Source organism: Alosa pseudoharengus, unplaced genomic scaffold, assembly GCF_046254945.1.
Source record: "Alosa pseudoharengus isolate Yale_2024_CS ecotype anadromous, Long Island Sound unplaced genomic scaffold, YU_APseudo_1.1 YU_APseudo_1.1_scf_20, whole genome shotgun sequence".
NCBI classification, from domain to species: Eukaryota; Metazoa; Chordata; class Actinopteri; order Clupeiformes; family Clupeidae; genus Alosa; species Alosa pseudoharengus.
In genome coordinates, this window is record NW_027468664.1 from 8,099,005 (window position 1) to 8,119,157 (window position 20,153).

Below are 20,153 nucleotides of genomic sequence, written 5' to 3' on the forward strand. Positions count from 1 at the left end.
CATGCTTAGATATAAAATACAGGGGAGCAATGCAATCTACTTGTGATAATAGGCTGTAGCAGACATCATACCAGAAACAAACTCACTATATCCTGCAGGATGTTCGCCTCCCCTAATAGGCCCTATAGCAGAGAAAGTTTAGCTTCTCCTGGCAGTTTCTGTTCTCCCAGCGGCCATCGTTAGGACTCCGAGCCCCACAGCTGAGGTGTTGGACCGGGCAGCTGGGCAGGGAGCCCTGGGTAAACTCCTGCTTGGTCTGGTTGGTCTCACTCACCCACAGCCACGCGTCTGCCAGGAAGCGCAGGCTGGTCCACACCTGGGCGGTATGGGCCGCGCCGGCCGTCGCGTCTGCCCGGGCCGCCTCGTTGTCGGTGAGCAGGCTAGCCAGGTCTGTGTACTTCTCCCTGCAGTAGAGAAGTGCCTCCTCCCAGGTCATCTTCTCGGTCACCAGGACGATCTCCCCAGAGATCCACTTCGACTCGGAACAGAAGAACGTCCTATTGGTGTTACAATCCCTGTTGTTCCACAGCCCATCTTGCCGGAGCTCTGCGCACTTTTCATCAAAGTTAGGCTCTCCAGGGGCCCAGTTCTTATAAACAGGCCAATCTCCATTTGCCCATTTCCAGAGCATACTTGTGAACAGCTGAAGAGAGCTGACACTTACATATTTATATAGACCAATCCAGCTATAAGAAACACCATGCTTCTCCATTAAACTCTGCAGGATATCATTTTCCTGAACGTTTGTTATGGTGGACAGGTCATTGTAATTGTCTCTACAGTATTCCAGAGCCTCCATCCAAGGCTTTGGAATGTCCACAAAGACATGTGTCCTGTTCGCTCCGTGGGCTAGTCCGCTGAAGACCACCCAGAGAACAACCACCAGTGTCTCCCTCATCTTCGCTGGAGTGTCTGGACTCCTGACGTTAGTGGGCCACTGTATAAACCAGCAACTGAACACCTGCAGGCAAATCTGGACTGCATTCAAATGACTATTTCTCCTTTTTACAATGCAAAAACAGACTAAGCTTAGCAGCTGGCCAAATTGTACAAACAGTTTGGCTAATATCTATAGACAAATCTATGTTGCCCACATTTTATGTAATAAATTGTAAAGGAACACACATGCATGTACTCACACTCACACATACACACTCATTCTAAACATAAAAGTAACTTCACGGTCACACAAACCACATATATAAAAATTTATTATCAAACAAAAAAAAGCTGTGGACTAAATACAAACATGGATCGATCTCACCGTGTAATGTCATTTACAAGCCATCAGTGTTAGCATTATTTACACATCTGTTGAAACTATTCATTTTACTTATTTCTGAAAAGAAAAAACAAAACCTCAAAAGTCAGACTGGCATTTAAAAAAATAAATTAAAAAAATATGATGTGGATATGGATGATGTCCAGATGGTATTTATTATGCTTTCCGATAAAACTTAAGATAAGGCTCTAATATCAACAGCCTAGTTCACTGTTGTAATTTCCCTTTCAAATGATCAAAGACCCCCCTTTTCAGCTACAATGTCTTTGATAACTTGATACTACAATGTCTTTGACATTTGATATCTCAAAGTGCCTATAATCTATACCTGTGTGAGTAAGACATTGGATTTCAGTTTGGCCGATGCTGATTGGCTGAGTGTGGGGGTGGAGTCGGTGGAGGGGGAGGTGGCGGCATGAACATCCCTGGGAAGGGGTAAGGGGGCCAGGGCATGTGTGCCGGGGGTGGCCCGGGGTACATGGACAGATATGGCGGTGGAGCCTGGAAGGGAGGGGGGTATGGCGGGTGGAGGTTGTAACCACCACCCATGGGTGGAGGCGGGCGGAAGTGTGGGTTGGGGAGGTGGTGTTGATAGCTGGCTCTGGGGCTGGGTGGCCCGGCGCGGGGGTTGGGAGGCCCCCTCGGCCTCGGGGTCAAGGCCTGGCGTGGCTCTCGTCTGGGGGGCTTCTTGTTGCCTGGTTTCTGTTTGTCCTTGTCACCATCTGTGGAAGAGGAATGCAAATATCATCAAGACAAGGGTATGGTGGACAAGACATGGATGAGGCACACTTGTAGGATTCTTCAGAGAACAGTCATGTAGAGGGTGTGCTTGGACTCTTCAGAGAACAGTCATGTAGAGGGTGTGCTTGGACTCTTCAGAGAACAGTCATGTAGAGGGTGTGCTTGGACTCTTCAGAGAACAGTCATGTAGAGGGTGTGCTTGGACTCTTCAGAGCAGTCATGTAGAGGGTGTGCTTGGCTGCACTAGCCTTACCAGTCTCAGCTTTTTCTTCTCTCCTTTGTTCCTTAAGTCTCCGTTTGGCCAGTGCCTCTTGCTCATCATCGCTGTAGTCTAAAGCCTGAAAGAGGGAGAGGCCTATTCACATCTTCTCTACAGCACAGATAAGCAATAGACCTACACGGCACTAACCTTGTAATGTCTAAAACCAACTGGTAAGAATGAAAACCATGACAACTAACCTCTGGTGGAGGCTCCTGATCATTCTTCCAGGAGGCATCAGATCCTTTCAGCCTGAAGAGACACAAGTGATAAGTGAGACATTCCGATCAACCATCACTTCAGATGAAGGGTTAGATCAGTGTTGACTCTTAACAGAGTACCAAAGTGTGACGTTCCGTTTCCATGACAAAACATGGAAGCTTTTGAATCAATTGTCCAATTACTTTAGGTCCCTTGAATTAAGGACTAATGTATGAAAATGTTTTCAATTCCTAAACCCTTCCTCCAATTTTGATGTAAATACCCTAAAATTAAAGCTGAAAGCCTGCACTACAATTTAATCTCGATAATTTCCTTTCAAAAACACTGTGGTAGCATACAGGGCCAAGATTATGAAAATTGTGTCACTGTCCAAATATTTCTGAACCTAACTGTAGATTAAGAAAGCCACATCACCACTATGGTTAGACTGATTTGTTTAGATCCAGTGAAATTGCTGCCTTGACAACACTACGTCATGGCTTTGGTACTCTAGGGATAACACAGACCCCATTCCAGTGGCTTTCCATCCCATCTAGTGAACTGACCGAAACCGGTTGCCATTAGTTAAGTGAGCAGAGTTGCACTATTTTAGACTTTTACACTATACTTGACAGTATCGAAATAAGAGTGACATAACAATGTCATGACACATGAACCCTAACCCTAACTTGTTATGACAAAAACAGAATGTACTTAGTAACAGAAGCGTTGTGTCATACACGTTTATGACTTGTTTATGACACGTTCATGACAGTGTCATTTCACTCTTATGTCCATACTGTCAAGTAAAGTGTAGCCCACTATTCTACTCTTGTTCATATTAAGTTGTACTTTGTGAAACAGCTGCATCTGCAGTAACATTTGTGAAGGAGAGCGGTCTCCTCTCTATCCTTTGTGGGAGACCACACGTCTGACGTGGCTGTGGATAGGGGACTGTGTGCTTTGGAAACTGGGGGGCTTACTGTCTGAGCCGTTCAGCGAAGATGTAGGCAGTGAAGTCCTTCACCGCGGGGGCGAAGTAGACCGTGGCCTTGTGCTTGAGCTCCTTCTCTGCGATGTCCTTGTCGGAGTTAAACCTGAGCACGTAGAAAGGCTGCACCACGGGCCCAAACACCTCAAACACCTGGGTAAGAAGACGATTCATCAACTCTCAAGTTCATTTCAAATATGTTTGGAAAGCAATTGATTCTGCCATTTTCTATATTTAGAAGTTCATGATCTTTTGATTATGTTAGTGGTCCCAGTAGTGCCCCAGTGGTCCCACTAGTCTCCCAGTTTTCTTTAACAACATGTGTAAGATCCACTTTTCAGAACCAATGAGGGAACTGGAAGTGGTCAAGGGAAATCGTGAAGCTCTCTCTTTTGAAAATATAACAATTTATTATAGAACCCCTGTTGAACCTAAATCAGACTCCACTTAATGTGGAAAAGTTTCACATCAATGTAATATCACTATCCATAATAGGTTGATATACCCACAATACAGACTGCTTATGGGAATGCCTCCCATCACCTGCTTATTAGACTCGTGACTCTAGGAATAATGTAACACTGGTTTCCTCCTACTGCCTGTTAATTCGGGCGGTTCCATAAGCACAACATGTTACAAGTTCTGAGATGGTCAGAGACTACAGTGCTAACCTGGACTACTAAACAGTTGATCAAAATCCTGAGCTACAGAGAAAGAATGACCTTAATTGATGACTTAATTGATGACTTCTAAAACGTCAAAGATTTGATACTTTCTTACCTTGCCAATGGCCACTCTCTTCTCACTGAAGATCACACTGTCATCATTGAGAGGAGGGGCATCCTTGAATGACTCCACAATCACTAGAGAACAGACAATATGTGCTTCAGAAATCACACATGTGCCTACTGTTTAGCTAAAATATGTACATCTATCCACAGAGACAGCTGAAGACAAATCATTTATCCACATACCGAGCTTGTCAACGATACTGGAGATGAGTCCCATGGGCTTGAGCTCAGTGTCCTCTGGAAGACTGATGTGGAGGTCCTCCACCTCAGGCAGCTCCTACACAGAGAGAGAGAGAGAGAGAGAGAGAGAGAGAGAGAGAGAGAGAGCGAGAGAGAGAGAGAGAGAGAGAGAGAGAGAGAGAGAGAGAGAGCTAAATCTAGTCAGGCATCCTCCCACAATACAGGACAAAAGTAATTGTTAGCAACACTAATATACAGTTAACCTGAATGGAATGGAGCTGTAACTAAATATGACAATGTTTTGGACTTGGTGCCACCGAGTACCAAGGTGACGAACAGAACCACAGATTTAGCTGTTTAGCAGCAGTAGATGTATTGTGAAGGGAAAGAAATGCCGCTGGTCTACAATGTCTACACAAGTGCGATGCAGTACAGTGTGTTTTGGTATCACTCTTTTGGAACTGCTGTGTGCACTGAGTTTTAGAGTGAATCAGAGGGTTCAGTCAGCGGTTCTGATGTGTTTCTCTCTTACATCAACGAGGACTTCATCTTGAGTCTTGAGAGGCGCTGGTCCCTTTCCTTTACCGAGACCTTCTTCTTGGTCGTCCTCTTCCAAAACAATTAGTAGAGGTCCAGATGAGGAGGAAGAAGAGGAGGAAGATGAAGACGACGAAGAGTCTGAGTCCGAATCACTGAAGGAAAGAATGAGAGAAATCTCAGTTAATGTCATACGTTGCAGGTCACAAAAGCTAAGTTTGATTAACTAAAGAGCCATCACAAACCATAATATAATTTGTAATGCTTCTGCTGGGTTTTCCCAATCTTAAAACCTTGTTGTCTGCTTGCTTTCATTTGATAATGATGGAGCCTACTTTCAGCAGTAATTTAGCGCAATATGATTACATTTACTGTTAATGGTCTTACGGAAGCGAAAACATCTTCTCAGCAATAAGGCTAATGATTTATAAAGAAAAGGGATACCTGTAGCATATAATTGGGCAATACAAAAATAACTATCTCCACTATCTTACTAGCCAGGGTGATCCCAGAAGAAACTGTTAACAAATTTGAATTTGCTCTGCAGGTCAGTCAGTTGGCATACCTGTCTGACGAGTGGTCATCAGAACTGTCCCCTCTGTACTGAGTGATGCTGCTCAGTCCCTCAGACTTCTGGACAAACTCAAGATTCGTGACGGAGGCCACAGCAGACTGTGGCACCATCTTCGTATGGTCAGTTGTTACTGGTAGAGTTGCTGTAACTTCCATGTCCTCTGTCGACACAGTCCGGATATTTTCCTGTTCCGTTATGTGCTCTGTTTGATTGGTGGCAACATTTTCCTTTAATGCAACCGTTTTTTCGATACAGTCTGTAGTCTTCAGCATCAGCTCAGAATCCATTTGGTCCGTTGACAAGACACCCTGTGAGGAGTCTACACTAACATACTCTTGTTTAATTCCAGGCTCTATGTGAATCTCACTGTCCGCACTGTTACTTGTTGACTCTTTTACAGGTTCCTGATGAACACTTGTGGAATTGAACTCCATTGCTCCCAAGGTGGTGGAGGCGGTCGTGTCCATATCCTCTGATGTTGCAGGCTGAGTCTCCAGACTTGTTGCCAGGTTAGTATCACTCTCAGTGCATGTATTAGTTGATGCCACAGATATAGTTCCAACGGTTGGAGCACTGTAGTCGTTTACTGCAGTCTCTTCCAAAGTTTGGTTTTCAAAATCCCCGCGACCATCTTTATCCATTTTCAAATCTGTTTGAAAACAGTAACGTTAATGTTAACTGGCTTAACTTATGGTTAAGATACGCCGTCAATGTAACCACTAAGACATATTCCCAAATCTATGTTTGATGTTACAACAAACACATCCAAATTTGCCAAATAGACAAAAGAAATTCAAGATTTGCGATCACAATAATCGAGCGGACTGTAAAAGATAGCTTGCATGATTATTTCTCATGTGAAAAGTGGAAACTTACCTGATGTTAGCTTGCTAACTGCTGCGTGCTGAACATGAATTGTGACTTAAAAAGCTCACTATAACTGACAGAATGTAGTAAAAACAAACCGATAATTTAATTAATCGTAATGATGTGTTTAAGTATATCTAACGGTTAGTAATTTCCCAACCCTAACTTCCAGTAGCTTATGATGTATCTATTCTAGTAAACCTTACGCGTGGTGCTGACTCTTTCACGTGGTTCGGGTCAAAACATTTGATGAAAGTGCCAAAATAAAAGTCTAGCCTCTCGTCTAGCTGCGTCAGAGAGTCTTTGAGAATAAAATGTGGTAGTACCTTTATCTGAACTAGGACTATAAAGTAAATGTAATATTTATATGTATGTTATTTTGTAAGTTAAAGTAAGAGCACCAACGTTTATTTAGGGCACCATTCATGGAACTAAATGTAGCCTAATGGGACACACTTCCGGTGCTATTTTTTACAGTCTATGTGCACAACATCAAAATAAAAGCCTATGTGCCTTTAAAGTCAAAGTCAGCTATTGCCTAATATAAGGAGTCGCCTTTGTTTATGTTAATATTTACATTTATTAGCAGATGCTTATGTCCCATACAACTTGCATTAGACCTATATTTTAACCAAAGACCAAATGAAACATATCAGAGAGCTCACCACTCCCTTATTCCCAGCTAACACAGGGTTTCATTTTTGTGGGAGCAGGCTGCTCCCACTTTGCTTTCAGTTTTTGGAGCCTGGGCTGCCTAGACTGTTTTTTCTTTCTTTCTTCTTTTTCTTTAGCAGTGTATTAAGTATGTAGTGTACAGTTACTCATGTAATGGATCGTGAGGAGAATTTTGCTGAAAACTACAAAAAATATGGCCTTGAAATCAAGTAGCTGACGGCACCTTTAAATGCCCCATATTTATTTACTTGTCTTGCATAGGAAGTCTTTGGTGAGAATACAATTGCTGTAAACAAATGACAATTCAACTGACGTCCTCTTAATAGCCAACTATACCCCTTTCACTTTCTCAGGCCCCTCAATAACGTGGCAAAAGAGATGTCACTAACAATAAGACAGGAGCACAAGAAACAGAAAATAATGATTGAATCTTGTGCATCAATGAAGGACCCAAAAGAGACTGACAAAATGCTTGCAATATAGCTTTATTGTACTGCTTGTCTCCTATATCAACAGTTTATCTGAACTTGCTATGGAAACTAGTTACAAGAGCTTTTCTTAAACTAAATCAGTAAAGCACTGTAGATATTGTTTCTAGTGGATTTTTCTCTCTATTATATACATTCACCTAAGTAGTTCTCCATTTGGAAGCATTTTGTCCTAAATTCTTGAGGAATAGATACAAGAGAATTTGTAAACAATCTGTTACTCAACTCACAATGGAAGAGAGAACATTTTCTTTTGTAACAAGAGTAATTCTTCATCATATATTTACATTCATTGTCTGAAAAAAATACTGGCATGTCCCAAAATAGGAAAGACTGTGCGACGTCATGGTGAAGCAGGTATACATTTGAGGAAACTGTTCCACCATCAACCATTTCAGTAACACACCAGAGGAAAGTGACACCTTTGAGTCATTACGAAATCCACTTCCTGGTGCTCCTGGCCCTTGTGGTTGAGTTCAGTTCATGTCCTTGTCCGTCTCTCATTGTGACCACATGCAATAAGATGGCAACAAGGCCATGTATTACAAAACAGACAATCAAATGAAAAGTACAGTTAAACATGAAATGTCTTAAGATTTGAGTTATGAAAACCAAGCAAATATCACCGTCATCCATACTGTCCTGAAACCAGTGGAGTATTTTAGCATTAAAATATACGGGAGAGTGAATTCCCCTGTTGTGCTAATGCTTTACTGGATCATTCCTCATACAAAGATTCATGACCCACATTTAACTGTCAGTCATTACTGGATGGCTCATGCCTAGGCTATTTTTCATGTATTCATGGCCATTCATTGTGGTGAACTCTTTCATTCTTCTTCTTCTTTTCATTTTTCTCCTTTTGTAGTCTCTCCAGCTCAGCCTCATACATGATCTCCTGGATCAGATACTTCTCCCTGCGCATGCGGTCACGCAAGTCTTTTGGCAGGTCAGGGATCAGGTAAGCAATGAGGTTCTTGATGGTGAAAACCATGTGCTGTGTCAACAGAGGAGATCAGAGGAAAGTGATCAGTGCTATCACTGAATGCTCACAGTATGTTCTGATGTTACCTGCACCTTTGACTTTGCTTATTGAAGACCTTCTACATTGCTATTTAAAGTGATAAGACTCGTTCAGTTCAAGTTCATGCAAGCATACAGGGATATCAGTTAAACTAAATAGAACTTCAAAATCTCACACACTGTCATGGACTAAGTTCCTGGTTGCTGATAGATAGAAAGAACCTAACCTCGAATACAATGATGAAAGCCAGGCGGGCAGCCAAGACATGCCAGAACTGCAGTGTGTAAGAATATGGCTCTTCAGAGTTGGGATCTTCTCTGTAGTCACGGTACCTAAGGGCAAACAAATAACAATCTCTTACGTTTCATCCACGTTATAATCTATATAAATCCCAAATGACATATAAAGCTGAATGTTTCCTTCATATGTTACTGTCACACTAAACATCAGTCTTTATGGTCAGTAACTGCAATAGGTCATTAGTTATAAAATAGAGGATGACACACCTGCAATACCTCACAGGGTCCCCGAACAGTTCTGATCCATTTGTTCGTGGTTGGGACTTGCTCTCAAAATCGGATACCCGGAATATTGAGAGACTGGCATTAACATAGCCCATCATACACCTACAAAACAGGGCGAGAGAAGAGCAGTGAAGAGCAGGGATTCAATATATATTGTAACAGATGTATCCTTCAACATACACATGTATCCTGAGAGTTGTGCTCCACTCATGTAGACTGATCCCTCACCTCTCCCCCGCACGGCCCTGCCCAGCACAGGGGCCGTATTTGTAGGCATAAACCAGCCGGGGGATGAAGTCTGAGGTAATTGCAATGACAAAGGCATTGCTGATGACAGAGAGAATGCCAATACCCTCCAAAATGCCATACCAGATTCCTAAAAAAAACCCACAAAAAAATAACATTTGAACAACGACCAGTTCAAGTCATGTTAAAGGATAAGTTCGGTGTGATATTGACCTAAAGTGTGTTGAAACATGATACCGATAGCCCATTTCGGCTTGTCCCCTGCACTCCGAAATCTGGTGCTAGTTAGCCGATGCTACCAACAGGTTTTCAATGGGGGTGCCTCGGGCATCGGGCTAGCCATGCAAATAAATCACTGTTTTACACCATTTAAGGCTCAAAGTAGTTCCACACTTCATTGGTAGACATCCGAGGGCCCTGACATTTAAAACGAAACATTGAGAACTAATTAGCGCCAGATTTTGGAGTGCAGGGGACAAGCCGAGATGGGGTATGAGACAAAAGTTCACACTCGGTATCATGTTTCAACACACTTTAGGTCAATATCACACCGAACTTATCCTTTAAGGTGGAGTTGAAACACAAGGATTTGGAGGGGTAGAGCATGAGGATAATAAATCCTCTTAGGGTTGTGTCACAGACTGATCAAACCATTGCTGTCAAATAGCTCAGGAGCCGCCTTTTTTTAAAGTTCCTCCACAAGGTTGACCAACATAACGTTTGCTCTTCTTACCAATGTCTTTGGCTTGGGAGGGCAAAGGTCGGCGCCACTGTGTGACAAACTTGAACGCATCCAGACGGATTTCGATGATGTTGTTGAGGAGGGCCAGGAGAGGGGCCAGGGGGAAGGCAGCTACAAAGATGGTGGTGAAGCCAAACTGTAAGACTGAAGAAAACAGTACTGGACATGTGAGTGCAGCGACACACTTTGGGTAGTGTAGTTTTAGTAGATTGTTTGGCACAATCAAATGTAACTGTTGATCTGTCTGTCTGCCTTGGATCTGGCTTTCTGGGAAGTGTTGCTGTATAGAGTATAAACTCTGATAAACAAAACAGACAAAGTATTTTTTGTCAAAACAACAGATAATAGCATTCATTAAATCTGCAGTTTATTCAAGACATCACATACTCATCTCCAGGTATTCATCAAACAGGCCATAAGTGTTCATAGGCTGGAGGTTGTAGTCCTTCTCCCACTGGGGAAAGACATCCATAGCCTTCTGGCCAAACTCTTTCCTGAGACGTCGCTGTGTCCACCAGTTCTGGATCAGTCTAAAGGCAGAGGCAACCCCCATGAGTTGACAATAATGAATAGCTAGTTGGTCAAGTGAGGAGGCAATGATCTAAAGATGTTACATAATAAACAAGCATGACTATTTTAGACATGTATTTGTGATCTTCCTTGAGTAGAAACCTAATTGTAGATCTTGTTGATTCCTGTTAATTCAGGTCATTCTGATCGCACTTAACTTAATAGTCTTCTTTGAAATTATTTTTCTTTCATTGCTGCAAATACAATTATGCTTTCTTGAATATTCAGAAAGAATCTCATGATGAAGGCAATAATAAATTAGTAGTAAACTATCAAAATTTGGGTCATGTGTGATGGATTCAGTGTCAGAAGCTATTCATTAACAAAAGAAAAAAACAACATGGTGCAGGTCTAGTAAGATAACAGTCCTACATCAGCCAATGTGTCACCCTGGACAATCCTGCCTTCCTAAATGACCTAGGTGAATGTATGTGTCTGTGTGTGCGTTTGTAGAAGAGTGGGGATACACAACATAGAAAATACAAACAAACAGATAAAACAAGCAAATTAGTGCAGCTCTCCCAAAAAGGCCTGGGAAGTTAGCTTCAAGTGAGACCAAAGCATATAATTCATAACAAAGGACAATTGAAGAAACCATATGGATAGGGTTGGGACGACAATGGAATTTTCCAGACTTGTCAGTGAAAGAAACAACTGTACAAATGATACATAACAATGTATCATCACAATGGCATTATTGACAAAAAGATTTCTACCATAACAAGTGATAAGGCTTTAGATGTGTATGAAACGCATCTGAGTCGCTAATGGACATAAAAGCGTAGTCTGTCGTTACTGCGAGAACTGTTTGGCTTATTGTAAACAGTCATAGAGTTGGGCATAGTGAAAGAATGCTTATGGTTAAAAGCTTTTAAGGTGATTTGCTGTGGGGTTTTTTCCTTATGCATGCTATCGATTATCGTGCCAACCCTACTCACGGATATCCCAGCTCCATGAAGTTGTTCCAAGTTTGCTTGAGCACCATAATGATTCCCATCTGCATGAACAGGTCTATAAGACAACCACTTGGATGGCACTAAAAGGGGGGAGGGGAGGGGGGGCAGATTTCTCATGTTACCCTGTCAGCACGTCTAAAGACCAACATTTATATCAAAATGGAGTGCCATAGTGAAACACCCCCTACCTCCTCCAGCTTCCAGCGGTTGATCAGGCGAATGTAGGCACCTGGACGACCAGTGAACCTAGCCATTAAAAACAACACTGTGAGGAAACGGAGTGAACTTGTTGACAAAATGGTCAGGTGGCTTATGAAATGGCAGCTGTAGCCATTTGCACTGCATTCATTATGGACATGTGGGTTTCTTTGGGTGGAGGGCTGTTAGTTGGCATAATGGGCATGGACCAAGATTACACTGAAAGAGAATGGCACAAGCACAAGAGCTGCTCTGTGTGTGTCTGTGTTTAATGTCTTAGGTTAGCTACAAATTACTACTACTCTGCTGTCAGATGAAAATCTGGTTGACTAGTCACACATGGACACACTAAACAATTCCTTTGAGTTTTCTTTGCGGAGCTGTACAACTTGACTGTAACGTCTTACCTTCCAAGGAAGAATGCAATGTAAAAGGTAGAGCTGTTCAGATTGACAAACTGGAAAAGGAACATCTTTAAGGTGAAACTGTTCTCCCATTCCGATTCTGTTCTTGGCTGCTCTGTGTGTTCAAAAAGAATTTGAGAGTGTCAACTCACTTACTGTATCTACATGCATATCTTTACTAATACCTACATGCCATTGCTACATCATTGAGTAAAATAAGGCTTTAGTTAGATTCAATATGAAATAACTAAGCTTCCAAAACTCTTTGTTTCTATATTACTTTTCTGGTTCTGGTTATGGGATTTGCAGACGCTTTTCTCCATCAAAAGAAATAATTTATGCAGAGTTATGAGACCTCTGCAGATCACCCTAGCGTAGTTATTCAACTGACATTTTGTTCTTTGGCTACTTCGGCATGGAGACCAACTGAGCAAACTCAAGAGGGAAGAGAAGTTATTATTTTACTTAATTTACATTATTTTTAATACATTTGACTTGATTTAACATGCAAATACATTAGCTCTCGGCCACCCCTGAAGCCCTCTTACCTCACTGCCTCAGACTCATGTCAACATTGTGGAATTAAGCAATTTCTGTATAAATGCAAACAAAGGTCTATGTCTTCCTCTTAATAACCTTACCTAAGTTGGTAAGCAGAAGTGCAACTTTTTCGTACAACTGGAAAAACACACACACACACACACAAAAAACAGGAAAATTAAGGAGAAGACCAAGAACAATAATTTAGTGAGGTGATTTGTTGGATGATAATTTCATAACTGTGGCCATGACCGTGTGTGAGACCACTTGCAGTACCCACCACGTTCAGTAGCATGATGATGCAGAAGTTGATGCAGACTGCAGTTCCGGTAGTGGCCACCTGAGAGTTATTCCTGATGAGGGCCCAGTCAAAGGCAGCAAACGTGCTGACCGTCACCACGCGGTAAATCACAATGCCAAAGACAGCAGCAATCACCACCAGAATCTGGGGAAGGAGAGGGTAGAGTGCACTATCAGGCATCAACATCTGCCAAAGAAAAGAAGTCCGAAAGAAGGCTAATGATAAACCTCTACGTTTATCATTAGCTTACTTCAATGACGGGTGATAAAAAAATCAACTGACCTCAACTACTAGTGAAAGAATTTTCTTATTCACATTTACATTGTAATTTACATTTGCATTCAGCTGAAACCTTTATCCAAAGCAACTTACAAATGAGGACTATTCAAACCACAGTGCAGGAGACATTGACAACAGCCAATACAGTCTTTACATGCAAAATAACCTGGTGATGATAGTGCAGTTTGGGTAAAGCCCAGGAGAGTCATATGACATAGCAGTGGATAGAGATAGAAGTGCTTGATAAGTGCAGCTAGGTGTGTTAGGCTCTCTCGGAAGAACTTGGTTGTCAGGAGATTCTTGAAGATAGAGAGGGACGCCCCTGTACTGGTAGCATTTGCTAGCTCATTCCTCCATTGGTACTACAAAGATGCTCAATCTGAACTGACGTATGTTTACGGGTGGCAGTGCAAGACAACATTCCTTGGAGGAACGCAATGGCTGAAGGGTGTAAATTACTAGCTATATCAATAAAGGATAGTGACCCATATGAAAAATTATGTATTTGTAAAGTAATATATCTTTAAAAAAAAAACAGGAATAATCATTGTGAGGGAAGCCAAGAGGCCAAGAGTGTGCAATCTGTGCATCCTTGATGTTTTGTATGTGTATCTTTTATCATGGTAAGAATTAGTAAATATAAGGAAATATATAATATTGACAAGATCCAAATGTTAATCAGACTGTAAACACAGTCAAATTGCGTGTCTCTAAAAAAAGTATGCAGTCATGTGCTATGGATATGGGTGTGGTTATTATACAAATCTTGATAGCATTGTAGGCTATAAATATGTTGATAAAGACATGTTTTTATTGCATAACACTATTGTGTTCATTCCTCTCTTTCTGTCTCTGTCAGGAATAATTATTGTGAGGGAGACCAAAAGGCCAAGAGTATGCATCCTTGATGTTTTGTGTGTGTATCTTTTATCATGGTAAAATTAGTAAATATAAGGAAATATACAACATTGACAAGGTCCAAATGTTAATCAAGTTTTAGGTCAGACAAAATAAACCTATCTATCATAACACCTTTTTGTACTATAGGACGTCACTTTCAGAAACAAAGAGGGTACTGGAAGTGGTCGAAGGAAATCGTGAAGCTGTCCGTGTCCTCTAACCTAGAGGAAATCTAAGAAACTCAAGAAGGCTATGCGGGTCAGAGCTTAAAACAATTTATTTGTCAGGTGTAAGTTACTCATCCAAACATAATAGTGTCCATCTAGAATGAATAATGTGAAGTTACAGAGAGATCATACGAAACAATCAGAGAATGAACATACCCAGCTCAGAGGATGATGGCTACACCAAAGTGGTGCGGGAGTTCTGACTACAGAATGGCAGTTTATGATAGGTTACATTGATAGGGATCACATGGTGAGTTGTTGATGAAACTGAGACCATTGCTGTAGTGAGACCATTAGAGTGAATCAATCAAGACATGACAATACATTTGATTACATTTCCTGGTCCAAGCTTACTTCTGTGGACATATGACAAGCATGTGACAGTAGGCCCACAATAGGCCCACACTTAGTAGCTGATCAAAAGTCCACATATGATTGAAAGGATTATCATCAGCCTGAGAATTAGGATCATACAGTAGGCTACCTTCCTAGAAAAATGAACTGCTAATTTACATTTTGCCCTGTGCTAGTTCTCAGTGTCATCTCTCTTTTCTCTTCTCTAAACCTGAATGATCTTTCAGTAGCATTCAGTTCACAGAACTTAAGTTACTGTATTTTGTGCAAGTGTATGTGTGTTTGTTTGTCTGTGTGTGTGTGTGTGTGTGTGTGTGTGTGTGTGTGTGTGTGTGTGTATTTAACAGGGACTATTGCTCTGTGTAATCAAGCTACATGCTTCAGATTGGCGTAAAGCTTAGGATCTACAGTATAGTAACATATCTATCTCAACCCATCATTTGGAGGTGGAGGGGCACTGACCATGAAAAAGATTCCTGATGCTGACACTATGAGTCTGCTGTATTTGTCTGTGAACGCCTGGTACGGCTCCGGCTTCCCTGATATGGGGTTCATCCGCTCCTTCTTGGAGTACTTGGCCTCAAACTGAGGCCGGACGTCTTCCTGTAAGAGACAAAAAGCAGACTGTAAACACAGTCAAATTGCGTGTATCTAAAAAAAGTATGCAGTCATGTGCTATGGATATGGGTGTGGTTATTATACGAATCTTGATAGCATTGTATTAATATGTTGATAAAGACATGTTTTTATTGCATAACACTATTGCTCTCTCTCTGTACTGTATCCAGTGTCTTATGAATGGTGAATAGGAGGGAAAGGTCCACCTCCTCCTCCTCCCAGTCTATGAGGTCCCAATCATAGGCCAGAACTGCACGTCTCCTCTTCCAGAACTCTAGGAACACTGTTGCTGTATGCACACACACACACACACACACACACACACACACACACACAGAGAGAAACACACACACACACAGAAACACACACACAGGCATTTAGAGGGAGGGAGGGAGGAAGAGAGAGAATAAGAGAGTGAGAAGAGAAAGAAAGTGTGAAAGGGGGCGACTCTGAGCTATTGTGGACAAAGTCCTCAGGGAGAGATTACCTATTGGCAACTTATTTGCTAACTTCTGACATGATGAGAGTTGAACACTAGAGTGTCTCTCTCTCTCTCTCTCTCTCTCTCTCTCTCTGCTCAGGGCGCCCGGCAATTAGCTCCTTTCCATGTGTCCAGTGGAGGACCACGCTGTTTACAGCCACGGCCAAAAAAGAATACCGCATAGAATTACAAACAAAGCCCTGTGAACAGAGCCTCGCTGTTACAAGCCAAGCACTTCATTCTGGAGGACAGCTGACTGTGGGATTCTCGGAGGGGCAAAGCTTCACGACTCTTAGGCTTCCAGGTATGTTGAATGTTGTTAGAGCCCAAATTAATTACATGAGAGCAACTTGTTTTAGAGAGGCATGTTACTAACGTACATTCGTAGGTCATGCATGTGTTAAGGCTGTTTAATGCTCTTATCAAGCGACTGCAGGCTGACCCAAACTCTCGTTAGGCTGTTGTTGTGCATAGTTTCTCTCCAGGGTGCACGGACGCTTCCCTTCCAGTATTCTAATTCTATTACTGGCTTCTGTGCTTTTAATTGGATATGACACAGTAGACAATGGAACTGTTTCAAAAGATTAGACGACAAGAGGGTGGCATTCTTGCACACTTGTCTTTGCTTTATGGCTCTTGTTCAGGTTATTGACCTTTGCTTTTTACTGGGAGATGGCACATTCAAAACACAGGCGTGTTTAAACATTGAAAAAGTGTTCTTGTGTGTTTCAGTGGTGTAGTACTGCTTGAAGGGGCATCCAAGGGGTCTAGAAATTCTTCCCAATAATACCCCATGTCACAGGCTATTTGAGTGATTTTCTCATGGCTGATTGGGCAGCAATTTTTCCACTCTTATGTCACTGTACTGCAAGCAGTATGACACTTTATGGTGCACTTAAGCACCCTTTAGCCCTCTTCTAATTGACAAACTAACTTTGTCCACTCTCTTCATAGTGTTTTAATATGTTGGAACTATTAGGAGCATAAGCTTTTAACATCCACATCCACTTTTGACCAATGTGTATTACATTCCTTAGTGACATGAAATATGTTGAGGTAATTTCCAGAAGAAAATATAAATTATGTACAGTAAGTCTGAAGTATTACAGTTATAAATACCCTTTTACAAATAGTCTAGAAATGATCTATGTTTCATGTTTCATATTTTTCTGTCCACCTCTCTCTTGTCAGCTGTAGAGGATACAGCAGTTCTGCTTCTTATTGCACTTGTTTTAAGAACACAGTCTAGCAACATAAACGTTCAAACCTTCAAGGAATAGCAGGGCTCTCAGACATGGCACATTCACCTACACTACATTACTTCAATCCAATCACCATCATTTTATCATCTCAAAATGTACACTACAACTGTAAAATACTCCAATAAGTCTTACTGGTGCACCCAGATAATAGCACAGATTCTAACGATGTATCTCTTGTTTACCGTCTAGAGTGACTGACATTCTCTCAAATGGAGCTTCCACTGAACAGCAGCCTGTCCGATGCTCTGCCGCCCTCCATCAGGGAAGAGCGCTTTACTGCTAGCACAGGTGAGCCACAGCTACAAGCCCCCTCTGGGCCATCTTTATGAGCAATCTCCTCCCATCGATCCGCTCAGCCATCATCTACTTGTCTGTCCATCCATCACCATCCAACTATTCACCACTAGCTAACGTCCAAAAGGTCTCCTTTGCAGTCCCTGGACACGAGGAAGGACTTGTAAGTGAGGAATTGGGCAATGAGTAGTACAAGCCAATGTTGTTATTGATAGCTCACTGAAGGCCTCCCACACACACAAACACACACGTGCACACATGATTGTCACTGGTATATTTGCCACCAATGGGTTTGTGAAACACTATTTTAAGTAGTACTGTGATTCTCACTGTCCTTGTGTCACTATGGAACTGGAGGTGAGAATGTGAGGGCAGAGGAGTGCAAGTTAGAGGCACCACACGTGTCAACAAACAGTGTCAACAGACACATACACCTTCCTCAGATAGGACACACATCACATGAATAACTTCATGCCACTAGTCTTCTTAATGGCTCGTCAACTGATGCCTGATGCCTGATGTTCTATGGCCCAAAGGTTTGCCAGTGAGCACTGGATCAACCAAAGAAACACCACAGATGTGTGTAGATCTAAAATCCTTTGGTAGAGAGGTGTGAAAAGTAACTTTCTCAAACTCCAGCACAACAGCGTGGCAGTCGATTTTCACACAAAAACTGAGCAAACTTCCACTCACACACACACACACACACACACAGAAACTGAGCAAGCTTTGATCTGCATCTGTGCTCAGTTGGGGAGTGGATCAGAGTTCCAACACAAACACACTGCGTCCGTGTTTATATTTGCAATGCTGAGGATAGCCTCAGGAGACCTCTCAGAAGCAGTCCGAAAAATATACTAGGATTGTCATTTAAACTCCATGGCTAGTGATTCTAAGCAGCGGCGGAGTGGGGTGATGAACTACGACATGTGCACCTGTCTTAACAAGAGCTCATGCTGTCTCGGTCTCCTGCAGTGGGCACTGTGGTTGTGCTGATGGGCGTGTTGACCTTCGCTCTTCAGCTGGCGCTCGTCGCGCTGTTTTTCTACAAGTGCTGGAACTATGACGCGCAGATCCGAGAAAGCCACAAAGACGCAAAGCAACCAGGGAAACCTGTCGCGAAAGGTAATCCTCAACGCCTCCGATGCAACGACATGAAATCTGTTCCGACTCACGACATAAATAACACATCCCGTCCACAGTATTATACACCTGACTGCCTATGTCTTATGTTTTGGATCCTCAGAGAGCATCAGCCTTCTGACTGCACCACGGCATGACGCTGGCTTCCACACCGGCGTGGCGTTAGCGGCGGCTGGTTTGTACTCCACTCATCTGGCTCACTCCTACTGCTATTATGAGGAGCTGGACCGGCTCTCTCCAGCCACTCCTTTCTTGCCCTGTAATGCCTGGGATTTGGTGCAACGCTGAAGGGCACGCTTAACAAGAGACTGCAGCACTCCCTCCGCACGCTCTCGCTGCAAGGAGCAGCCCCACACTGGACACTTCGGAAGCTCAAATCACACACACACACACACACACGCTGCCATTTGTATCAGGTGAAATCTCACTATGTGTTAGGGGAAGGATGCTTGACATTGCTTTAGAATGCTTATTTGAGTTTAAATGTTTTTAAACACTTACCCCAAACTGCCATGAATACAGCAAAGAAAACAGTCGCTCCATTATCGAAAAGATGGGTGACCTACAATACCAACAAGCACACACACACACACACACACACACATACACACACACACACACAATCCCAAAACTGTATTGAGGTACGCTACATGAACAGATATGAATAGCAAGTAACCACATTTGCATACATTTTTTGAAGAAAAAGGCAAACCAAGCAACTCAAGTAGGTTAGCCTCACCTTGGCATATATACAGCTGTCTGAGAGTCTCATGTATGGGCAGTAGTGGTCACAGAGGGGACACATGATGATGTCAGTGGCCTGGCAGACCTCTTTACTGAAAGAAGTAAAGGCCATCTTAGAGGCAGCAGCACAGCAGCAGTGACAGCAGCTCTTTCTGGCTCTGACATCTGTCTGTCCCTGTGTCCCTACACAGGCCTCCGAGTGTGCACATGCTACTGTGATCTCACTGAATGATTGTGTTAAGGTTAGAATAAGCAAACGTCATGAGGACATTTATATCGCTTCATACACAGCTGATATAAACTATATACTGGAATATACAGAATATATTGTATGCTAGCTAGGTTAACATCCTGATTGCAAATCAGAAAAGAAAATGTTCTCAGTAAAACAGTATCTATCCTGAGACTATCCTGATCTCAACGAGAATTTCAACATCACATATCTTACTTAAAGTATCTTGAAGTAATAACTAAGTGAAAATGTTTAAGAATTCCCTCACATGAATGCGATAATTTGATAGAACTGAGTTGACAGTTACATTACCTAACCTGGCAGTGCTCCAAGGTAAACACCCCATAGAGAAAGACCATGAGCCCTACAATAGCAGCTGGGAACAGCATCCCCGTGTACCAGCCCAGCCAGGCGAAGTAGAGGCCAATCTTCTCCCCGAAGTATCGTCTGAGATTCACAACATGATGAAAGACAGTTGCTGCTCCCTCTATCCACAGTTCAGTTCATCAAGTGCCTCATGTTTGTGCC

The 20,153-nt window shown here is 42.4% G+C and overlaps 2 protein-coding genes across 2 annotated transcripts in view; both read right to left on the minus strand.

Annotated features, from left to right (window-relative positions):
- Positions 1–1,194: 1,194 nt before the first annotated feature.
- naf1 (nuclear assembly factor 1 homolog (S. cerevisiae)) lies at positions 1,195–6,653 on the minus strand. The gene is made up of 9 exons (XM_076297290.1): positions 6,433–6,653; positions 5,548–6,205; positions 4,978–5,137; positions 4,449–4,542; positions 4,255–4,337; positions 3,467–3,627; positions 2,483–2,534; positions 2,277–2,361; positions 1,195–2,004 (listed from the first exon to the last, which is right to left on the minus strand). Exons 2-9 carry the CDS (start codon positions 6,195–6,197, stop codon positions 1,634–1,636), a joined length of 1,656 nt encoding a protein of 551 aa, XP_076153405.1. The 5' UTR covers positions 6,198–6,205; positions 6,433–6,653; the 3' UTR covers positions 1,195–1,633.
- A 927-nt stretch (positions 6,654–7,580) lies between these two features.
- The window catches only part of LOC143136020 (anoctamin-4-like), a 39,313-nt gene continuing 26,740 nt past the window's right edge, over positions 7,581–20,153 (minus strand). Inside the window, exons 13-28 of the mRNA XM_076296447.1 lie at positions 19,938–20,072; positions 19,389–19,485; positions 19,151–19,211; positions 15,676–15,758; positions 15,314–15,454; positions 13,071–13,235; positions 12,892–12,928; positions 12,254–12,365; positions 11,837–11,894; positions 11,631–11,728; positions 10,510–10,652; positions 10,114–10,266; positions 9,363–9,510; positions 9,117–9,236; positions 8,837–8,942; positions 7,581–8,583 (exon numbers count right to left, since the gene is read on the minus strand). Coding sequence (XP_076152562.1) covers positions 8,389–8,583; positions 8,837–8,942; positions 9,117–9,236; positions 9,363–9,510; positions 10,114–10,266; positions 10,510–10,652; positions 11,631–11,728; positions 11,837–11,894; positions 12,254–12,365; positions 12,892–12,928; positions 13,071–13,235; positions 15,314–15,454; positions 15,676–15,758; positions 19,151–19,211; positions 19,389–19,485; positions 19,938–20,072 — 1,852 coding nt within the window. The 3' untranslated portion in view covers positions 7,581–8,388. The remainder of the gene's footprint in view (positions 8,584–8,836; positions 8,943–9,116; positions 9,237–9,362; positions 9,511–10,113; positions 10,267–10,509; positions 10,653–11,630; positions 11,729–11,836; positions 11,895–12,253; positions 12,366–12,891; positions 12,929–13,070; positions 13,236–15,313; positions 15,455–15,675; positions 15,759–19,150; positions 19,212–19,388; positions 19,486–19,937; positions 20,073–20,153) is intronic.